The 23,673-nt window shown below is 40.0% G+C and overlaps 1 protein-coding gene across 1 annotated transcript in view; it reads right to left on the bottom strand.

The window, feature by feature from the left end:
- The window catches only part of SLC35F1 (solute carrier family 35 member F1), a 247,681-nt gene that overhangs the window by 96,571 nt on the left and 127,437 nt on the right, over positions 1-23,673 (bottom strand). The window contains exon 2 of the mRNA XM_083828752.1: positions 10,169-10,344. Coding sequence (XP_083684878.1) covers positions 10,169-10,344 — 176 coding nt within the window. The remainder of the gene's footprint in view (positions 1-10,168; positions 10,345-23,673) is intronic.

Here is a 23,673-nt window from a genome sequence, read left to right as displayed (position 1 = left end):
AGACAGCGTATATTATCTTTCTCCTTTTTAATGCTAAATCAGGAAAAGATAATGTCGAGAGAGGCTCTAACAGAGCCGGCTGCTAACGACCTTGTGCTGAGAGGGAGCACCTTCACAGCTGTATTCAGCAGCCACCTGTAGCTAGAGCATCCTCAGGGTTTGTGAACCAAAATTTCACCCAAAGGATGACCTAAGCCAAGAGTTGAGTCCCAAAGTCCCTGAATTTTCATTATCTTCCAGAAATGGCTCTGTGCTCCTGCCTGTTCTCACCAGCTTGTGAGCAGAAGGGAGAGAATACAGCACAACTGCAGCTTATACCTAGAGTGCTGAATTTGTAAACAATTTTTCAGATGAAGCTGCAATTATTATTATAGCACTGTTATGTAGAAAAGCAACAGGAATTTGAAGTAACAGCATGATAATGGCTAACAGCTCAGCTACATAAAAAGGAAAAAATGCTTACAAAATGGTGGAAACAGGGTATTCGTACTTTTTTTACCTGAACAATGCATTTAGTTGTAACAATAATTATATGGGTTACACTGATAATAATGGAGATGGAGGAAGAGGAAATTATGAGTTGTGTTATGGCTTGGTATTAAATATGAACTGTAAGAATAAGCTGAAAATTGAGCTTTCTCCCACTCATGTAACTTTTTTTCCTGGATTCACACTGCCTTCCAGTCCTTATTTTAGATAAGGCAGTTTACTTAGATAAAGTTTTATCGTTGTGACTGTGAGTTACCTGAAGCATCACATATGCTCTCTGCTCTTTTCTTTGGCCCAGTACCATCTTGCTAACAGAAACTAATAAAATCCAGAAAAGAAAATGGAGAGGTGGGCTATTTTCCGTGTGTGAGGAATACACTGCATTTTCCAAACCTCCAGAAAAGATGTGATCTTCATAGGAACTTTGCTGTGAGAACTGTGTACAGTTTACAACTGGGCTGTGCAAAATGGGATGCTGCTGAGTCTTTGATTTAATGGAAACTTAGGAAGGCAATCCAATTCACTGCAGGGGCTGCTTTGTTCTTTCATTACGATTCTTTTTTAATGAGAAAGACGATCGCAAGGATAAACTCGATTCCTCTGAATTTTTACACTAATTACATACAAAGCACCATTCTTGCAGAGCAGGACTTATCTCCTTCAGGCAATACAGTTATCATCTTGTAACCACACTTCAAATCTCCCGTATGAACGCTGGAGCTACGTGCGCTGCATGTGGATTTGACTACCCTGGCTAGCTGCTTGAATTGATGAATGTTTAAAGATTCCATAAATCACAGGCAAATACTGATACTGCGTGAAATGGGAGAGATGACCCTTGCATTCTGCTTACAGCTGTAGGATCAAGGGTACACTATTTTATCAGAACCATTAACTTTCCTCATTGTAGTGGGAAGGGATGGTTGGTTTTGTAAACAGCGCTTGAGATGTTTATGTATTAAGGGGGGAAAAAGAGTCAAATCCATATACTAACACTACAAAGGACAGTTACCTCTTAATTCTACATAAAATAGACTGTTATGCTCTGTTTGTGATTCAGTTCACATCCTTAAGAGACAATTTATTATTTGACAAACTGTAAGGCAATCTTGTCTAGATAGGGTGCTGCTTTATCATCAAATAAAATTACCACGAATGACATTCACCCCTGCACAATACTGTGATACTACAGGACAAATTTCCAAGCTCAGTGTGTGCCCGCTGCCATGGTACTCAAGCACTTCCAGGAACGTACTGAGAAACACCTGGCTTTCTACATGCTCAAAAGCCTTCATTCTTTAACCTATATCATCTGTGCCCGTTTTGGATCTGTGGCACAACTATGAGTACATGTTACCGCAGCTGCTGAGATGGGAACACAAATCAAGGAGCTGAGAAGTGCAAGTGTTCAAATGGCACTTTCTTAGAGCTTCCTCGAGCCTGCCCACTCATGCCTCCAGTGACAAGGTTTCTCTTCTTAAACAGGTACCCACAGACTTGCGTGCAGATTAGCATCATGTTTGAAAGGCTGGCATGGTTCCTGGAAAAGTGTGCAAGGAGGGAGCTTCACAGGCACAGCAACAAATCCTAAATCCTGATCCAAGCCTAAATGCTTGCAAATATATGTTTCGAGTTTGCCCAAAGACTCCGATTTTGGTGCTGGAATAAACATGAAAAGCATCACAATGTAAAACGCTACAGTGTCATCAGTGTTTTGATTCTGTTAAATCCCACTGGCTACCTGTGATGTTGCAGCTGTAAGCTGAATAAATGCATCGCCTCCCATTTTATTGCATCTCTGCTTTCTATTTATGGACTTACTGGCAAGGAATGGCCGCATCTGGCTAAATGTTCCTAAACAGGAACCTGTATGTACATTTACCTCCAGGGCAAAACTGCGTTATTCTCAAGTAGTATATTCAGTATAGACATTGCCTCACAGTGACGATGCAGCATCTTGATGCAAACATGGTCTATCGCCCAGGACTTCAGCCAGCCTAAAGCCCCTTTTATGCTCACGGCGCTTAGTGCCTGTAAGGTTCGCTTTCATAAACTACGTACCAGTCTTTGAATCATGGTACAAATCTGCATGCTGTTTCTAGAAGAAACTGGTTGATGGCATAAACCCGGTAGCCAGAAACATGACCGTGTCTGAACTTCCTGAACTGAGTGTGACTGGTGCTTCTCACCGCCTAATCTAAATCCTCCAGGGATTTTGTTACGAGGAGAGGTACCCCTAGTTCATATGCAACCTTAGTAGAAATTCATTTATCTCTGTAGACAGGACCTTCCATTTCATCATTTAGGTTTAGAGGGTGGTAAGAGATTTCTTTTTCCTCTTGACTAAGTCAGCAGACAGGAAAAATGAGGTGCTCGATGCCCTTTTGCCCAACACTTCTTTTGTCTTTGATGGCACAAAGAATACTTCTTTGACCAGCAGAACTATTTTGAAAGCAAACCAGTAAAATAAGAGGCATCTCTGGACTCTGAATGGGCTGCACCAGGAACCACGGGTTACTACTACAGAGAATGCTACAGCATGGATGCTTGATTAGACCTGGCCTTCATTGCTTTGGGGTCACCACGAGTGTGTTAGTGTTTGCATCATTAAACCATGGCACACTGTGTTCATGCTTAACTGCTGCTACCTGCATCCTAAAGGAAAAGTACTTTCCAATTTTCAGTTTGTATGTGCTGTGGGATGTACACGATTTATTTGAATATGATGCAAGAGGATAGACTGTGCTGCTTTCTCTAGGAGTAGCAGAAAGGTACACATTTTGTAACACGGCCTGCATTCTATGGGTTTGGATAGCAGGTGCCTAACCTAACAGTGAGGAAGCAGAACAGAGAAATTAAAACATGAGAAAGAGATGGCTGAGGTTTCTTTTTGTGGCATTACCTGCTGACACCTTTTCACTACATTTGGGGCTAGGATTCACCTCCACGTTTATTTGTAAGTTGTTAAACAGCTGACAAAGCAAAACGCACCTGATGAAAATGAAAACTGACTAAGCCCTGAGAGGCCTGGTCCCTTGTGCAGGTGGACAGAAGCAGCAGAACCAAAGCAGAAAGCTTCTGCATGTTGGTTAGTGGAACAAGGCAGCTGACAATGAAAAACCCTAAGGGTAAAAAAAAATAAAAAATAAACATAAAAAAATAAACACCCAACCTCTCCACTAGGAACAGCAAAAGACAGAAAGGTCAAGTTTATTGTTTTTAACCCTGCCTTCTTATCATCAACATGGTCTACTGGTTATTACCCTGTCTCCCTCCCTGGGATGCATCACCAGAGGAATGGCCAGCAGGTCGAGGGAGGTGATTGTCCCTGTCTGCTCTGCTCTTGTGAGGTCCCACATGGGTCCTGCATCTAGGTCTGGGGCCCCCAGCACAAGAATGATGTGGAGCATTTAGAGCAGGTCCAGAGGAGGATCACGAAGTTGTTCAGAGGGCTGGAGCACCTCTCCTATGAAGAAAGGCTGAGAGAGCTGGGGATGTTCAGCCTGGAGAAGAGAAGGCTCCAGGCAGACTTTACAGCAGCTTTTCAATACTTAAGAGGGTTTATAAAAAAGATGAAGAGCGACTTTTTGCTGGGGCAGATAATGACAGGACAAGGGGGAATGGCTTTCAACTAAAAGAGGGTAGATTTAAATTAGATATAAGGAAGAAATCCTTCACTCCGAGAGTGGTGAGGCCCTGGCACAGGTTGCCCAGAGAAGCTGTGGGTGCCCCATCCCTGGAGGTGTTCAAGGCCAGGCTGGATGGGGCTTTGGGCAACCTGGTCTGGTGGGAGGTGTCCCTGCCCATGGCAGGGGGTTGGAATTAGATCGTCTTTACGGTCCCTTCCAACCCAAACCATTTTGTGATTCTATGATTCCTACCAGCAGTGTGGAATAAATCATGCTCTGTTGAAATTGTATCTCTTTCTGTATTATGGCTGAAGAATGCAATAAGACTTCATTGGACTAAGAGGGGAAATTCTGTGGTTTTGGGAAACTGTCAAAAAGAACAGGATCCCAAGGTCCTCTGAAGACTACACATACAGGAAAAGTTTAACACCTCTTTGAATTGTACCCAACTACAGAGTAGAACAATAAAGGCTCATGCAGTGGAGAGGGCAGTACCATTCAGCATTTCACAGCAGGAGATTTCAAAAATAATCGCTTGGAAATAGGGGGAAAATTTAAACAGAAACAAAATAATTATGCAAATGGCACTGAACAGAAAACTGGATCTATTCATACTGTTTTTTTCTAGTTAGATAGCTCTGGCGCCCATGACGTGATAGGAAAACCCCAAACACACAGCAAGTCATACTTCTTGCTCCTGTGCATGCTATCCAAAACAGAAAATTGCAGGTTACAAAAAAATCTTCTCTGCAATTTTTACTGTCTGTAAATCACCAGAGTTTTATTTTAATTTCTCCCAAAGTGCAGAATTCCCTCTGAATATGAAAAGGGCTCTTCAAAGCCTAGACAAAAGGACTGTTTGGCTGACCATTTCCATAACAAACATATCCCACACAGTTTGGCATCCCTAATTAGAAGCCCAGAGTAATTAGGAGAAAGTACACTGCAGACTACAAAGCTCCACACAATAGGGAGAATATGCAGTACAGAGAATACCAAAGACCAGAATGTCACAATTTTTTCTCATCCCAAGCCATGCTCATTGTGATGCTCCTTTTTTACAACTTGGTTATCCTGGTCCCTTGCAGCAAGAGGGCCAGGAGGAGCTAGGCCAGCTTGATACTTGCTTCCCCCAGGTTTCAAGGGGAACGCGATGTCTGCAATGTGTTTGCAAGCCTGAGCATGGGCTGGGTCCCGGCATCACCACCACCTTCTCCTGAGGGACTGAGGGCCACTTCTGTCATCAGCAGAGAGGGCCATGAGACAGCAAGTCTGGAGCTGTGGAGGTTTTGTTCAACACTGGGAGCATAAACAAGCTCTTTGTTCTACAGCAGAGGCATGAACGTGATGAGAAAATGGAACGACGATGAAATGTATCTTTTCTCATCAAAATCACTCCCTGTCATCCTAAGTGAACAGGAAGTCCCATATTTCTGAAGGCGTCTCATTGAACATGCTGACAGGATCGATGCTTTTCGAGAGGACTTTTCATCTCAATGGTACAGCACATATTGCCCAAAGTACTTTATATCTAATATAGTTTGATCAGGTTAAGTCATGTACTCTCCTTGTTTCCCACATATGTTTTTATCTGCAGTCAACAAACTAGGTGTTAATATTGAAGAAATTCTGGCATGTCTACCAAAGTTAACTGCATAATACCAGCTTCAGCTTTGAGTTAATATAACATTGCTAGTGGAATGAAATTGAGTTAAAAAAGAGACATTTATCCTTTTATCATTCAATAGATAGCTGACAACCTCTTCAGTAAAACAGAGCAATGCCTATATAGTGTTATACTTGCCTTCAAGTTGCCTGATTCAGTTTTTCTGGGGAAGTAGGAAGGATATTAGGGTAGAGTTGTTTTTTTTTTTTTTTTGTTGCTGTTGTTCTGTTTTTGTTTTGATTTGGTAGTGTGTTGTTTTTTTCATGTATCTAAAAGGGGATACATGTTTGAATAGCAGGTAAATCAGGATATGATTGAGATACTAAGGTCATAAACAAATCCAAGATAGAAATGCATTAAAAATGATATTCCAGTGACATGACTGCAATCCTTAATAGTCTCAAGGGATTCTGTAACTAACTTAGGGGCACAGATCAGATCTGATTATGTGTCAAATCTGAGACATTACAGTTACTCTAGTGAAAATCGTATTTGCATCGATATATGCTATAACCTCATTGCTTAGTCTAGAAGCAGAACTCATCCAGACATACAGAGATTCATAAAACCTTTTCTGAACTAGCAAATTATTGCCAGCTCTAAATAATGGTGGCCTGAAAATGCAGCATAACCTGTTGCACTGAAATTAAAGGAGCAGCTTGCACTGTGGAGCGCTACTCGTGCAGAACTTGGCCCTTAAGGCTTTATGTTCCCCTTCTGTTCAAAACACATCCATACTGCTCCCTCATCCCTTGCGTTCTAGGATAACAAAAAATAGCAGTTTCACATTTTCTCTTTTTTCTTTAAATGGGGTCTAGTAGATGTGTTGTTTTCATTTGTAGCATATGTGAGGTGGCTTTTAGAAGTAATTTATTTTTGGTTGCAAGCTGCTGATGCTTGCACCCATGTTGACTGTTAGTAATTAACGCCTTCTGGTCCACTATGGACAATTTCCCACTTACTGCTTTTTAAGGTGCTAAAACTAATCTCCACCAGTTCTATGTCCCATAGCTCCATTTCACTGAGAGAAATCTTTTCTTCCTGATAGCTAAGGCTTTTCTTTTCCTCATTTAGTAATAATATACAACCCAAAGGGCTATCTGGAAGTGTCCTGACAAGATTTCTCTAAGCAGAATCCTCTGTTGACAAGGGGACTGAGCTGAGATAATATGTGTTAAAACCTTCTTCTCAAATCAGAGGTGTTACCATGGACAAATACAGGTTTTGGCTGTAAAAACAACAGGCACGAGAGAAAGTTACCTCAAGAGTAAGAACTGAGGGTTTCATTGTTAGTTATTCATATTTTTTTTTGGCATATGAGCCAGATAAAACATAATGATATTCATTGCCTGATAATGCTGCATAAGTGACGTTAATTATATAGCAATGTTTTTATACAAAAAAAATCCACAACCAAACAACAATAAAAAACTCCTGAATAATTATATTCGAACCCCAGCATCTCAACACTAGTGCATTAATGAGCATTTAACTGGAAGTTATAGATGGTACATAATATATTTGTGGATAAGTGGCTACCGGCATCTATGCATGTGTGACTGTGTGCACACCTAGCTGTGAAGAACTTCTGCACTCACATCTTCAGGGAAATAATACATTCAACTTCAATTTACATATAATATTTTTTTAAAATAAGCTCAAAAATATCCAGAATAAAAAAAAGATAATTATCTAGATACCAGACACATCATTTAACAGAAACTTCAGAGCTCCTTATGTCTCAGAAAATTATAGTTTTCAGTCCTACAGTGAATTGAGCTTTTTTTGGCCACCACAAGTGACTGCTTCTCAGTGAGTACATTTCTGCAAAACCTCAGAGGTTAAGAAAGCAAGCAAAGAAAAAGACAAAGGGATGCAGTTATTTTTGACTACCAGCCAACTTATGATGGTCTGATTTCTGAAGGACAAAGAGGGTAATTTAAAAAATCTTAAATCTTGCATGCAGAGTAGGAGAACAGCACTTAAAAAAAAAAAAAAAAAAAAGCCTTCTGATGTTCCTGGCACTCAGAACAGAATCAGCCCATATAAAATTAATATAATTATCATGTGATTTCCATCTGCTAACGAAGCCAAATGATTAGAGCTGCTAGAAAAACTGCCTTAGTGGAACAAACACAGATAATGAATTTGAATAAATACACAAGCAAAAAGACAATGTCAAGCTCAATCATTTGGCAATATTAAATGCTGAGTAAATGAGTCGGCTGTGTATTGCTCTACCATTCAGCAGAAATGTTATGGTGAGTGATTGGATCAAGGATTTCATTGCCTCTCTGGTCAGTTTTGTTCTGGATTTTTTGGACCCTACACCAAACCATCTCTCTGTTTTTGACAGCTCCTTTTCCAGACTATTCCACTGGTCCCCATTATGTTGCACTCTCGTTGTTTGTACACTCTGTGTTTAACTGCAGGCCTGTTCAAACATCTTCTCCAACCATTCTCACTCATCCAAAACATGTTTTTGACCTGTCCCCTAAGACTTTCCTATTCAATTCCCAAACCTATTGTACTGGAACAACAGAGATCTCAAACAACCTCTCTTTAATCAATCACTATATTATAAACAGAGATAGAAAATTATTTATAAAAATAAAATAGATCCTTTCTTACAAGTGTGTTTATATGTGTACAACATAGTGCTTGACAGTGGGTTTGAAATATCAATATATACTGGTGTCAAACAGCACTGTAACCAAAGCCCTGTAATGCACAGCAGATTTCTAGCCTATATATCATCTCACAAGATAGCATTTTCAAAAAAGCAAAATCTATTTAAAAGTCACTGGGACTTGGCTTCCACAAAATCTAAATCAGTCCCAAGGAGGACATTTCTGGGATAGAACTTGCGAACAGCTAGGCAATCCTACATTCAGAAAAATTATTTTTAAACTCAGTTCTCCAGAAAGATGCTACTAATACACATTTTAAGCCTTTTGCAGAGAAAAGCACGTGGTGATGCTTCCCCCTACACAAATTGAAATTCCAAGACAGTGAAACACTGCCTGAGCAATCTTTCCTTATGTAATAAGAGCTGACATTTCCTCAGCAGATTGGCCTCTGCTGTTTCTGAAAAATGTCAATGGAGACCAAGTTTTGTAAAACTCGAGCTGTAATACATGTAAGCACTTTGTGTTGCAGGACAGTGGTATATTTTTAATTTATTTTTATTTATTTATTTCTTTTTTTCATGGAAGTGAAACCCTTACTGTTTTGGAACAATTTCATATGTTACAGTCTTGTATCAGAATACCACACTGATGGAGGAACTTTAGCTTCAGAGTTGTTCCCAAATCATTTAAAGATATAACATCAAAGATTGATTCAAAATATTTGCTCCTGTAAGAAAATGTGAACCCCTCAGTATGCTGATAGATGCACTGGAGCCTAATACATGTTCTATCTTTTCCTTGACAGAGCCCATCCCTCCTTATGTCAGGAGAGCACAATCACAATAGTACATGATATTTTTGCTCTTTTATTTTGTTTCTAATCCATGTGTTCTGCGAAGGTGAATAAATAAAACGATTACGAAAAAATGAGTGGGTAAGAAATGTACTTAAATGCATTCACCTCCCACACCTCATCTAGACATGAAATCTCAGAGAAAGGAGGGATGGGCAGGAAAGGCACAAAAAAAAGTATTATATATAGGCTGTCAAACAGAGGATCATTTGACATATGGTACCGAAGTGCACTTGAATGCATTTCTCATTTTGGCAGCCAGATCGCTTATACGAGCCCTGTCCCACAACAGTGGCAGGGCCGTAGAGCTTCTCTGCCCACTCAGCATTTCACAGAGACAGCATCCCAAATTCCCTCCTTTCATCTCCTACTTCCAAAACACTAAAATCTGGATGCTATTTTTCGCTAATAGTGAACTACTGAGCTGCCTTGATGAGCAACTAGTATGAACAAGCTCTTCTTTGCTTGCATCTGAGCTCTCCTTAACCTATGTGGCTTGTAAAGCATACTATTCCCCAGCAAAATATGCAGTCATCTAAAACGGACCCTGAATGTGTGGTTGTGGTACCACAGTGGCAAGCCTAAGAGGAGTATTGCCATAAAAATAGTTAGGATGTGAAAAGTACTGATGTTTGGTTTTTTGATTATGGGTAGAAGCCCTATCCTCGAATCTAGCCCTAATCATGAATCTATTAATTCATAATTTGTTAGTGAAGATCTGTGTGTTTTTTTTTTTAGTTTATCTAGTAGGTATTACTAGGCAATATAAATATGTTACAAATGTTAATGGGATATGTGTCTAAATCACAGTTAAATATAACTCATTTATTATTTTTCTGCAAAAGCTTTATCCTCACTGTCTTATACAAAACAGTTATGCGTTTCAGAGATGGACACTTACCTTGTCTGACAGCTAGTGTTGTCGTGTAGACCAAGAATAGAAGGATATAATTGAGGAAGCTCTGAAAAACAGGTGTGTTGGCATGGAAATCTTCTGACAAATACTTGCTCGTGAGGCCAATGCCACAGATAAGGAGGGAGAGTACCTGGCCAAGAGCCACAGACAGCAAGAGATCCCTAAAAGGAATAAGAAAAACACAGACCTTAACCACTGAGCTTTCTCATGCTCATCCTCCTCCAGAATCATGTTTGAAAGTGTTAAGACACAGAAGAAACACGATGCTTCAATCAGTGAGGTATCTGCTGGGTGTAGTGATGTAACGTTCCATTATTTCTGCACTTATCACTGGCTTAAACATCCCCCAAGCACACAAGCTTTTATTCACATATTAAACAACAGCAGATGGTAAATCTCTACCATTTAATTTCACATTTCTCTAAGGATAAATGATAGTTTAAATGCAACCAAAATACAGCACCTTTTTCTTCAAGCCTCTTCCTTAATAGAGAGACCCAGGAGTATCATTCAGCTAAAGCGGGAATTACAGCTCCTCCAGGACTTAGTAGCCAGAGAAAAAAAAGCAGAGGAAGGATTTTATCGTGTTTCACCATCAACATGAATTTACTGCGCAACTTCATTGCCCTCATTTCATTTCCATTTCATTGTATAAACTGTTCTTTCCACCCACTATGCAAATGGACGTATCTTTTCTTTTGTCTTTGTTACCGCTTACTTTCCTTTCTGTTTGGAGAAAGCGGAAGGTTCTGCTTTTTTCATTCCTGTCTCCTTCTGGTTCTTAAACCTGTATTTTCTGATTTGGCTTTTTGCTTTAATCTGTTTTTCTTGACCTTGATCTCCAGTCTCCGCTGTTCTCCTATCTAATGTTCCACATTCTCTCTCCCCACAGGTCTCTGATAGTTTTTCCCTTTGTACATGTTCTCTGTCTTCATATAATTTTCTCCTCCTTACTCTGCTGTATCTGAAAGCCTACTCTTTTATGGTACATATTCTTTTTATGTCCTTTCTTCAATCTTTTCTGTGATAACCTTTTCCATTCCGAGTATCTGTTTCTTGTACTCTTCCATCAGAACTGTACAGCCATATTCAGCACAAACAACCATTCTTTTCTTATTTGTTTTTAGTCACAGGATATCCACAGCACAGGCATATATGTGCTTTTAAATTACCCTTATCCCAGATTCACTGTTGGTCAGTACTTCTGTGCTGATCAAGCCTGTTCCACCACCACCCTTGCTCCATGCAAATGCACAAAATGCATCACGTTGGTATGGAGCAGGACCAATAACAACTACTGCCAAGGTCTGGAAAAGGACAGTAGAAGGGGACAGTTAGTCCAAGTCCTCCTGGCTGCTGCTGTCACTGTCATCAGCCTCCAGAAGAGACTATAGGTTTCTCAGGAAACCCAGGAAGGAGAAGGGAAGCACGTTCTGCACATGTCTCATTAGATCCTCATATGAAGAAAAAGGCATTAGGCAATCCTAATGATGTAAAGGAAAGAGGGGAGCTCTCTGATCAGCTGTAACAATATTTCATATTTCATGTGTGTTCTCTTCTGCCAGCCCATAAAAAAACATTGCTTCAAGGCTGCTTTGCTTTCCCTGACAGATTTCCCTGACCTCAGCTGTGAGTATTTGGCAGCAATGAGCATCTGTGCTCCAGCAACAACTTCCCTTGTAAACTCAAGTGTCAAATTTGTTTCCCTTTTTCTCATAAACAATCCTCCCACTAATGTGTCTCAGTGTCAGTCATGGCGTGATTCAACCAAGCAGACACTGGAAAGCACAGGAGGTTGGGTAGTTATATTCATCTAACATACCTCGCTGACAAACAGTCTGACACAGACAGTAAGAGAACAAACTTTATTGTGCTAAATCCCGTGTTTTGACGGGAGACTGCTGGATAAGTAGAAACTATGATTCCACAACTACTGCCTCCACTTTTACATTACTTACTCTACTGCAAAACATAACTGTGGGAAATAAACACACTCAACAGAGATGACATCCGAGACTAAGACATGAATGCTGTGGAAGTGTTGGATCCTCAGCTCCTGCCACTACCTGCAATGCTCTTGATGTGGAGTAGGAAATTTGAACAGTGACTGCAATTTAAATCCACGTACTAACCTTGTAAACTTGTATATAATTCTTCAACCAGTTGGGTAGATACTGGTTTTTAGGTTTTTGTCCTACAGAGAAGGTTCATGCAGTGCTGTCCTCTTGCCTACTACTATTTTTGTAGTTTTATTTCATTAACAAATTGAATGTTTGCAAATTTGTATCTCTAAGTGTGTTCCCTACTTCACACAGGATGCAGGTGGTTATTAACAGTCCTCTATATCTCAGCCATGCCCGTTAGCAAACGTTGTATTACATCCATTGTGGTACTGCCTCTGTTCTGGAAAGAAGCATCTTGGATCCTACTTGGATTTACAGAAAACTAAATATATCCCCACTTAATCATTCATGAAATGATTTTTCCAATAATATATTCCTTGCTCCATATGGCAGCTGGCTGTTGGACATCACTTATCATTACTTTTTTAGGGGATCAAAAATTCCACTCACTATTGTATTACTGAAAGAGCAATTAAGACAAAAAGTAATTAGGAATTCAGCAAAAGCAGCCACGGACAAGAATCAACCCTATGAACCTGAACACCTCCAAGTTTGTAGATAAAGTTTGTTTGTGGATCAGCATACAGTCTCTGTGAGATCTCTCTGTGCTGATCTCTCTGTTGAGAGAGCATTTAAGTAAAAATTGTCTTTTGAACTAGAGTTTAAAAAAACACAGGAAATTATTTGTCAGAGAACCATGGAAGTAGCCCTGCAAATTGCACTGACTTTCAAAACATCAACTACATAAATGACATCGAATACATATGTATTGCTTTCCTCTAGTTTTTGTGCACACTTTGATTTTTTTTTTGTTTGTTTGAGAAAACTCATTCTGAAATCAAGCAGTTGTGTTCCTTCTCCAGTCAGAACTTAGTGGAATATTTCACATGTGGTATATGACACAGAAGCACACATTTCTTCTTTTGTCTCTTCAGCATGAAGAGAAGCATAATTTAGATATTTAAACAGAATTAACTCAAAGGTCCTCAGACATCAAGAAGGCATTACCCATTTTATACAGTGTAATTATTCCTAGGACTGTGCCCACATTAACTCTTCTGCCATACCTGAAGACAGCTCCACTACTGACATGAATGCTACGCAGAGGAGTGGGTATGCTCCTCTCCCCTCAGCAGTGTAGGCCACAACTGATGCTAACTACTACCATGAAAAACAGGTGAAATGAGTAAGTAAGAGAAACCAAAACATAAGATTAATAAAATGTGAATGGAAGAGAACAACTCATCTCTCTCCAAGCAGAAAAGCAGAAACAAATCTCAATTTACTGGTTTTAACTAGTGACAATGTCAGACAGAGCAACAAAAAATAATGTAATATTTGGATAACCCTAAAAACCAGCATAAGATGCCTGAACTGTACAGGAAATGCATGATAGCATTATCTGTGTTTCATTTTTCCTGCCAGCAATGATCTAATAATACAAGAGTCTTAGCTCCCAAGTCTTTAATACCTGTACAAGAATAATAACATACCCGTTCTTTTTTTAAGAAGAATGAATTAGCAAACACTGAAAAGAAGCTTTCAACGTCTGTGGAAAACCTACTACTTCCTTCAGACAGAGGAAAAAGCAACTAACCCACTGCTGTCACCTCTGGTACTCACCAGACAGTATCTCTCCTAAATATCATGCTGGCTATTTCAACACTATTATATTATATCTCTAACATATCTGCATCTGTTTTCCCTGTTGGTTTTAATACTCTTCACCACTCAAAGTCAGGCACAAAGAGGGTGATTTCTTTCCTAAGCCTTCGGTCTGTCATGTTGGCTTTGGCAGTATATTCATTTACTGACGAAGCGCCATTCACTCACGCCTTGAAGAAAAGTTATGTGGTTTGAGGGCCTTCAAAGAAAGCACTGAAAAGACTGTCACTACAGAAAGCTTCACAACATTGAGGTTTTCTACCTGTTGGAGGCCAATTTTGCAATAGTTGAGTGTTGATCTCCCACTAGGATCAACAGCCAAGTCTCAAGCCAAGTTAAAACGGTAAAATCTTCAGCTTAGCTCTGAACTTCGATCTCACAAACTCATGACACTCACTTACTAATACAGAGCAAATAAAAGACATTCTTCTGTCTGACACCAATTTAAGACCTGTTCCTTTAATTTTTGCTGGCACTTGAATTAACATTCTGTATCAGAACCAATCAAATCAATTTCTGTTTAGCCACTATTGCTAGATAATGCCTAGCACTTGCTACTGAGTCAGACATGTATTTTGAAGTAAGAAGTAGGTCAGAATTGCTCCTCGGCTGCCAGATGTCACACTGCTAGTCATCTATCATGGGTGTTTCATGATATGCTAGCAGAGATTAAACAATACTTCTTTATAGCCTCTTTAGAAATAGTGCCAGAAGATAAAGCCTCATCTTTGCATTGGGAGCCATTTAATTCTGTTTAAACGCCTGGGCTGGTAGCTGCTGTGCATTACTTTTACTTGCTCCTCCAGGCATATGGAAATGTCTATCAGTTGAGTTGCTCTGTGTTTATCAGTCATGGTAACACCACAAACTTCTGGAGGCAGATTTTCTCATATCTAAAAACCTCTGAAGCTTGTGCCCGGTTCCTAGCACATACACGCTGGCACGAAATAAGGTACTAAATACATATCATCAGGTTCTCCAGTAATTATTTTTCATGAGGTTAGAACCTCATTAGCTTTGACTTGGCTTTGATTGCCAGTCTATTTCCATGTCCTCCCCAAAATATTAAAACACCATTTATAACACAAAATCAATGCAGTACAACGTTCAGAACAGGCCACACAACCACGGTTGCTGTATGCTGGATGAATCAGTGACTTGCAAAGAGTGACTACGTGATTTAAACATCTGGGGCTGTTTTATTCCGACACTAAATCCTGTGCTAAATCTGATACTCTCCATGTCAGATTTCTTTTAACTTAATTGCTTTCCCTCCTCTCTTTTGTACTTTATTTGGTCTCTCTCCACTGATAGGTCCCCACTGCATCAGTTAAAAAGTACCTTAGAGGGTAAAGAAAAGAGGCAACCAGTACTTTTAATCTCTAGCATGAGGTGTGTTAATCCTTCAGCATGCCACAGGTTCCAGCAGACAAGAGATTAGCAGTCTATTTCTTGAGCTGAGATTTCACTAGACAAACACATCTGTACAAGCTGCTCTATAGCACTGCTAGAGCAGGCCTGCAGGCGGGACGACGCTTTCTGCGTGATGATAATGACTGCTATACATAGTTATCTTTCCAAATGTTCCAAGCGTGTATTTAAAAAAAGAAAAGACAGACACACTTCATTTAGAGACTGATTGCTCTTATGCCATAGCTAAGTTGATGATATCTGTCACAGGACTGTGATTTTACCAGGTTTTTTCACTTGAGTGCATTTTAGTGTGTTTATATAAAAGTAAAAGAAAAAATAAAACAAGGTCTTAAAAACTTTACTTTGATTCACAGTGAGCTGAGCTTATGCCCCTATGAGAATCAGGTCAAATTTATTTATGTGCTTAAAGTTGGATATGGAATCCCAAACACCCATCAGTAGAAATGTTGGCACACATTACTGTAGGAAAAGATGGAAAAGCACACATCTAAAACTCGAACACCGAAACCCCCAGGATCCAGCTGCTTCTACTGCAGCTGAAGTTCCAGCACCATAGTGCATTTGAATGGCTGCCTAACGAGGACATGGACATTGCTTCCATATTTTGCTGTTTGCAGTTAATGCACATAGGCAGCTTGTAAAAGAATAAATTAACAAGATTTGCTAAAACCTTTTCCAGGAGAATCATCTGAGATCTCATTGAAAGTTAAACCTTCAGATTTTTTTAATAAGTCTTAAGCATGTGAAGCCTCCTATTTGTCCGGCATTGCTCCAGAATTGATTGCACACAGAGAACAAGACTCTGCACTAATTTTGCACAGAAACTTATCTTTTCTTATTTTCCCATCATTCTGAAATGTCTGTTACACAGGTGAAAAAATCTATATGTTAGCATGTGCAAACCTTCCCTCTTCTCTATGTCTTTTAATAAGGTAAAGACTGCAGCAACGATCTTCAATTAATGTATTAAAGCATCTGCATGACACTATAGTAATTTACAGAAGTAGCCACAATATTCTATAATAAAATGTTTATGGCACTAATGAGCAAGTTCTTCCACATATACACTGATGATAACTCTATTGGCACATGTACATTTATTCTATTAGTCAGCTGCTCCTATAATGTACATTCTCCATGATCATACTGGATAATGTCTCAAGAAAACATAATAGTCTTGAAGACCAACACAAAAGATTTATCTGTTTTTAATACATTTCTGGCATAAAAGAACAAATCAGCCTAAAATATTTTCAGAATATAGGCATCAAGCATCATTGAAGAGTGAAATGCCAAAGCTTGAATCCCAGCTAAACCTATATAGTGAATTAGAATATAAGTAAGTCTATTGACCTACAAATCAGACAGTGAAACCCATGCAAGACCAAGCCTATCCATCACTTAATTCCCACTGAGTCATTATTTTGAAATCTTCAGTCGCATTTAAATGATGTACAGGCTGTATACTCGATCTCAGCACAAAGGGTGAAATTTATCGATGGTTAGTTGCAAAGTACCTCAAGCTCCCACTAACGCTCAAAAGAAATGCAGATTCCTTGCAGTATCTTGAGTGGATTAGCTCTTTATTTTCCAAACATGACCACTTTAATCTCTTTACAAGAGGACAGCACTGTAGACTCCATGCAGCTCAAATCTTCAGGCTGGTCTGAAAAGCTCCAGGCCTTGAAAACCTAGGCCTATTTTTCTTAGTGAAGAAAAGCCAGTAGAGGAGTAAAAAGCTAACCAAGAGTTCCTCATCTCCTCATCTGTTTTCTGCTCTGTATCCCCAAAATAAAAAAGAGTTTGTTTTTTTTTTTAAACCCAAGGCTTTGAGCCCTTCCAAGTGGCCCAGAAGTTCAAAACTCATTCTTTTTCACTAAGTTACTACGTTTAAAGTCTTTATGCCTTAAGATGGGGAGAGAAGGTCTGTGCCTTGTTACTGTCTTCCTCTCTTCCCACATCCCCAGTTGAACACCTTCTTTCTTGCATTACAACTCTGGACAACAAGAACCAAATCTTCTAGATACTTTCCCCATTGAAAAGCAGCTCTATATTGCACAGTGTTGGTTGTGTCTCTAAGTTCCTCATCATCCATTACATTTCTGCAAAGTCGCTGTCTCAGATGGGCTCCAAAGGAGGGAAGTGCGATTACAAGAAGGACATCGAGGTGCTCCAGCGAGTCCAGAGAGGGGCAACGAAGCTGGGGAGGGGTCTGGAGAACAAGTCTTACGAGGAAGCTGGGATTGTTCAGCCTGGAGAAGAGAAGGCTCAGGGGTGACCTTATCGCGCTCCACAGGTACATTAAAGGAGGCTGTAGCGAGGTAGGGGGTGGTCTATTCTCCCACGTGCCTGGTGACAAGACGAGGGGGAATGGGCTAAAGTTGCGCCAGGGGAGGTTTAGGTTGGATATGAGGAAGAACTTCTTTACTGAAAGGGTTGTTAGGCATTGGAATGGGCTGCCCAGGAAAGTGGTTGAGTCACCATCCCTGGAGGTCTTTAAAAGATGTTCAGATGTAGAGCTTAGGGATATGGTTTAGTGGAGGACTTGTTAGTACTAGGTCAGAGGTTGGACTCGGTGATCTTGAAGGTCTCTTCCAACCTAGATGATTCTGTGATTCTTTACTTCAGTGGCCCTGGTGAGAGGGCTGTTGGGATGGCAAGACACAACAGGCAAAGGAGAGCCCCAGCATGAAACTGAAGCATGCAGGACATGCCATGAGGAGCAAGGAACAGCCAGACAGACCTGGTCAGGTGGATGGGACTTCCCAAGAGCTGGAGAAGCCCAAGTGGTCACCAAGCCAACTGGTAGGACATACTAGGCAGGAGGAAAACACATTTTTTATTTTTTACCTTTTCACTTCCCTATTTGAGTTTTTTTTTTTCCTTTTGTTGTTTTGTTTTGCTATTTTTCATTCCTTATTTTTATTTGAATACAAGCTGGCTTGTATTTTAGAGCCTTTTGGGGGAGCTCACTAAAATTCAAAGTCTAGGTATATCTACTTCAAAGCAGTGGCTTACTCAGGCTCCACTTCTTTTAGGTGACAGCTTGAGGAGCTGGCATAGATTGGGTTCTGATAAAAAGAAAGCAGAATCATATATTCAACAAGTCGTGAGAGTCTCTAGAGCAGCTGCTTAACATGAGATCTTACCTAATAAATTTCCCGAGTCTTGTGTATTGTCAACTACAGCAATTCTTGATAATGCATTTCATTTATTATAAGATTTTATACAAGTTCACACACGCGCTCACAACTACTTGTGTTTTATAACTCTTTAATAATAAAGGAATTGGAAATTCTTTAAGACTATTCTTATAAAACTTACTCCTCCATTTAATATTTAGAAATACACTGCTGAGACAGTCTGTTGCAGTGACTGCAAGTGCAAACAAGGGGCTTCTTATTTTTTAATACAAAACACATTTTAAAATAGCAAAGGAAAGTGCAGAGAGAAAATTTTCAGGCAGTTATTTTGATGGAGCCCAGTAGTAAATCATTACAAGCAAATTTGTGTTGGTTTTGTTTGTTTGTTTGCTCGTTCTTTGAATGCAACTTGCTAATAGTCAGCTTCATTCACCAGTCATACAACAAAGAAAGAAAAAGGAAATTTATCCTAAGAATATGCCTCAATTTTGAAACAGACAGCTGGCTTCCAACTAGCAATTTCCTAGTGCTTTTCCAGCTACAAATCACAGAAGGACATTGGGAACCACAGGCTTTTTCCCTTTAAAGATGAAGGTCTCTCCATATACACTCTTGGCAACTTCCCAGTCTAGAGAGTACTGGATAGACTGAAAATATTCCAATCTTTCTGATGCAATCAAAAATACAATTACAGATGGCCATACAATAAAAGAATTCTATTTCAGGCTATTCTGGCAAATAAACAGACTGAAGCTAACTGCAGCCTATTAACTTCTATAAATTGTTACAATGTACCCCCATATGACTACAGACATTACCACTCCTAAATATAAAGATTTGGTCTAGACCAGAATAATAAATGACAAAATTATCTTTCCATGTGAAAGCTGACAAAAACAGTTACAAACACTAATTGATGACTACAGTACTTTTAAACAAGTAACTCTTCTGCCATAATCTTCCAGAAATTAATTCAAAAAGTGAGATTTGCAATCTGTTTCTAAATAGAATCCAGGAATCAAGTATGGGTTATGGTGAGCTGCAGTTTCCCAGGCTAGAACTCCAAGTAAAATATGAGAGCTGCTGCAAATACTACATTTTAGCCTATGAAAACTAGTCAGAGTCACTGGGCTGCTGGAAAAGTTTGATCACCATTATTTTTATAATTCAGGAGTAAAGCTTGTAAATAGATGGCTTTATATGGGAAAGATTTGCTCTTACTCTGTTCCAAATGTACCAGTTTGAGCTTTCAGTTGTTAGAGGAAATTGGGATGTGGAAGGACTGACAGCTCTCTCTCTTGGAGAAAATGAAGTTCCCTGTCACATTTTATTAGTTCATCTCACTTGCAGTGGTTTTTATGCCTAAGGCACAGGACATTACAAATACAGTGATGAATATTTTTAGATAATGTGAGAAACAGTTTTAAAAGTTTCAGTTCAGTTAAGATCATCATTAGCTCCTAGTTTTCTCACAGGAGCTCATAGCCCACAGTAATAGACCTGGATGATTCCCAGCATCAAGAAAAATAGCTCACTAGTGCCCTAAGAAGTACAACATCACTTCTTATTGCTCTCTTGCCATTACTGTACAGTGCTAATACAGTTTAAACTGATGGGAGTTTATGGACTAAGTCTTACAGCTATTGAGAGACAGTTGATAAAGCAGCAGGTGAAAAGCATTACAGTTCTTGCCGTACCCCTGCCACTGATAAGCCAGCCTTGATTGAGTGCTTTGATTCAAAACAAGTTAAAGGACTCAAGATTCCTCAGGTGACAAATGCTAGTGTAACTTAATTCAGTGTTGCCAAAAACAAGAAATAAGGGCTTGGGAAATTAGGTTGAGCTCCCAGAAAACTGCACATATGTGAGTCAGTATGACTGTATGAAGGATGATGTCAGGTTCTTCCTGATGCTCCTGAAAATTGCAAAAGTTTTTCCTAAATTTCTGTCCCTGTAAAATGCCCACTATGAACGCACGTACACCTGAGGACTGGCTGTGCATCTACAATTAGGTGCCTGAAGTGATTACACTTTATTTGTTTCTCCAATAAAAATAAGCAGGTTAAAAAAATAGCAGGTATGAATATTGAAGGTGCAAAGGGACATCTATAAAGGTGTTAGATAGCTTTCGGATACACAGAACTACTAGTTTAATTAGTGCAAGATAGAGTTGTGTTTTTTTTTTTTTTACATCAGCACATCTGCAAACTGCAGATATTAAATTACAATGACTTCATTCTAGAGAGCATTTAATATCTAATGTAAAAATATAATTTAAAAATTGAAATTATTTGGCTTTTGAAAAATCTTTTCCTTGGCTAAAACTAAACATACTTAGTTCCTCAGACCACAACTGTTTTTATTTATTTTATTTATTGCAATTTTATGGAAGTTATTGGTAGCATTTTCAAAACACAGAAAAGTTGAAAAATCCCTGCTTCAGTGGGACACATTTTCTCCCCAAATAGATATGCGCATTTCCCATAAATCTGAATGTTTTTACTGTAAATTCCAGCTATCTACATGCTTAAAACAAGTAAAATAAATTTTAAGAAAAAATGCCCTTAAATTGGCCCCTTAATTGTATCACTGGTGCTGAAGGATGAAAGATATTCACATTAGCATTTCACCTGGGATGGCACTAAGCTGCTACACACTTTCCCAAATCTCCAGCTACTTCAAAGGAGAGATGCCTGTGTGCCTGTGGCTCATTATGACTTCAACTTTTTGAGGCCTTGACTTTCTTTCACGATCTCCCATCTGTGGGTTGCTGCTGCTGCCTCACTTTACAGCCCCTCAAGCAGCAGTAATGCTCAAAGTTGTTTGCTCATGGATAATATGACAAATGCAAGGACATTAAAATTTCATGCATTTTTTTTCCAACAGTTTTTTAATGCATGGAAGCCAGCATTTTTCCCTTTTTGGTGAACATCCTCCTCTACATTCTTCTTACCTGTGAAAACTGCATACTTATTTTCATAGCAGCACAACTTCACTAAGGATGAACTGGAAATGCCCTTGTCAGATCTAGCTCTAATCTGGCACCAAATAAACATGCCACAGGAGGTAGAAGACATGAGTTCAAGCTCTTCAGAACAAGCTGACCACTGGAGCTTCTTAGGCAAGCACTTCAAGGGTTAGGCTGTTTCACAAAGCTGGGTACCTTCTTCTGGACAAGAAGCTTGTATGCTAGCTCCAAAGGGTCTCCTGAGGCACAGCAGGAGGCTCTGGAAAGTGAATACCAATTTTAAGTAGGTAACTGCCCCAGGGCTGCAGCAGTGTGGGATTTCAGTAGGCTACATCCTTCCTGGCCTGGCTGGTTTCCCTCAATAGGGAATTAGAGTGCTTAACTCAGGTTTACAAATTCTGCTGCAAGAGTTATCACATAAAAATTACAGTAAAAAAGCTCAACAGCAGCATCTTTAAATCCCTCCGTGGATCTGGTAAAAGTCAGTATTTTAGGGAACCAACTAATTTTGGATGTCCTGCTTACAGGATGTAAAAGGTGTTAATGGCTCTTCCTAAAAACAAGGTCCTTTTAAGGAGTTTCAAGTTGGGTGTCCAGAGCTGATGCAGTGATAACCCACAGGATCTTTCACGGGTCCTCTCTGCCTTCCTACTTCTGCAGTTCCCCAGGCCTCCAAGAAAGGAAGCACTCGGTGACAGGGGCCACTACAAAGTCACTGTCCTCAAAGGATAACGAAGTGCAGGTACTTCTCCCACTCCCTGCTTTTGCTGTTCACTTGCTACTCAGCCATGATGGCCAGTACACAGCCAAAACTACATGGGAGGCCCAAACTTCTGCATCTGTTTTTAAATTTATATTCTATATAATTCAAAAAGGAAAAACATTATTTTTAGTAGAAGTTACAATTGAAGAGAATTCATCTCCCGCTAAATGAGAAGTCCAGCTATTTGCAACATAGTGCTCTTCATTTGTAAGTATGAGATGGTTCTGGTTTACTGCTCCTCCCTTGGGCTCCAAGATATATCTCTCCTTTCCTCTTCCTTTCCAGTCAATGAAACAGCATGATGGTCTCTGTCAACCACACAGACCTTACACACAACGGTGGAATAGACTCGGTTAAAATGAATGAATGAATGAATAAATAAATAAATAAATAAAATTGAGAGTAATCTGGGAAAGTGTCACCTGCAGATTTTCAGAGGGTCAGAACAGAAATTCATGGCCTACAGGATCCTCCTGCGGTGCCAAATGTATTACCAAAGCCACTGATGACCTAAAGGATAGGAACAATGACTCACATAAAGCAAGATAAAACCTGTGAAGCAAAGTGAGCCATAAGGTCCTCTCACAGGAGATAAACCAGGTCTGACATTTTGGCAGGGTACTTACCTGCCTGTACTCACTGCTTCCAAGATTGCTTTACAATTTCTCTACAATATTAGCACCTGTACTTTAGATATGCAACGAAAGAAAACATCAATCACATTCAGTAGACTTTTTTTTCCTGGGATAGGGGTACATTTTTGCCTTCCTGGCACTGAGCAGAGGAGTAACACACAGGTGACGGCGGGCCTGTGACCAGGCCACTGCAGCTCTCCCAGGTGTGTGGCTGATACACCACCTCCCTCCCACACACTGAGTGGTGGCGGGCCAAAACATACTGCCGAGCCAGCAGAAAATGGACCAGAATCAAGGTCCAGCTGCAGTACCATTTTCTGCTGGTTCAGGAGTGAGTTTTGGCCTGCCACCATGGACTAGAAACCAGTCTGCACAAGCCCCCTTATGTCAAGGGTGGAGCCCTCTGCAGAAGCCCATCCCCATGAGGACGGCCCAGGGAGATGGTCTTCCAGCCAGGACACCTCTCCAAAGCTACAGCCTCTCAAAACCTGCGTAAACTGCCCTCTGGCACCACATGGCTTTCCTTCAGCAGAGATACATCCCAGCTATGTACAAGCGTGGTCGCAACATTCAGCTGACAAGCTGACTTTATTTCCCCCCTCAGCACAGTTTGGATCAGGCTTGGTGCGAGGAGAGCAGGGGGTCAGGCTGACAGTTGAAATGAAGGGTGTGAGGGAAAAATCAGGTATTAAATCCTTTTCTGTGCATGCCTGGCATCTGAGACACTCTGTACTAGAGCTTTACACAGCTACTGGTACA

The sequence above is a fragment of the Anser anser genome (genome assembly GCF_964211835.1).
Source record: "Anser anser genome assembly, chromosome: 3".
Taxonomy (NCBI): domain Eukaryota; kingdom Metazoa; phylum Chordata; class Aves; order Anseriformes; family Anatidae; genus Anser; species Anser anser.
The sequence above is the reverse complement of the archived record's forward strand: the minus strand, read 5'-3'. Positions and strand labels throughout refer to the sequence as shown.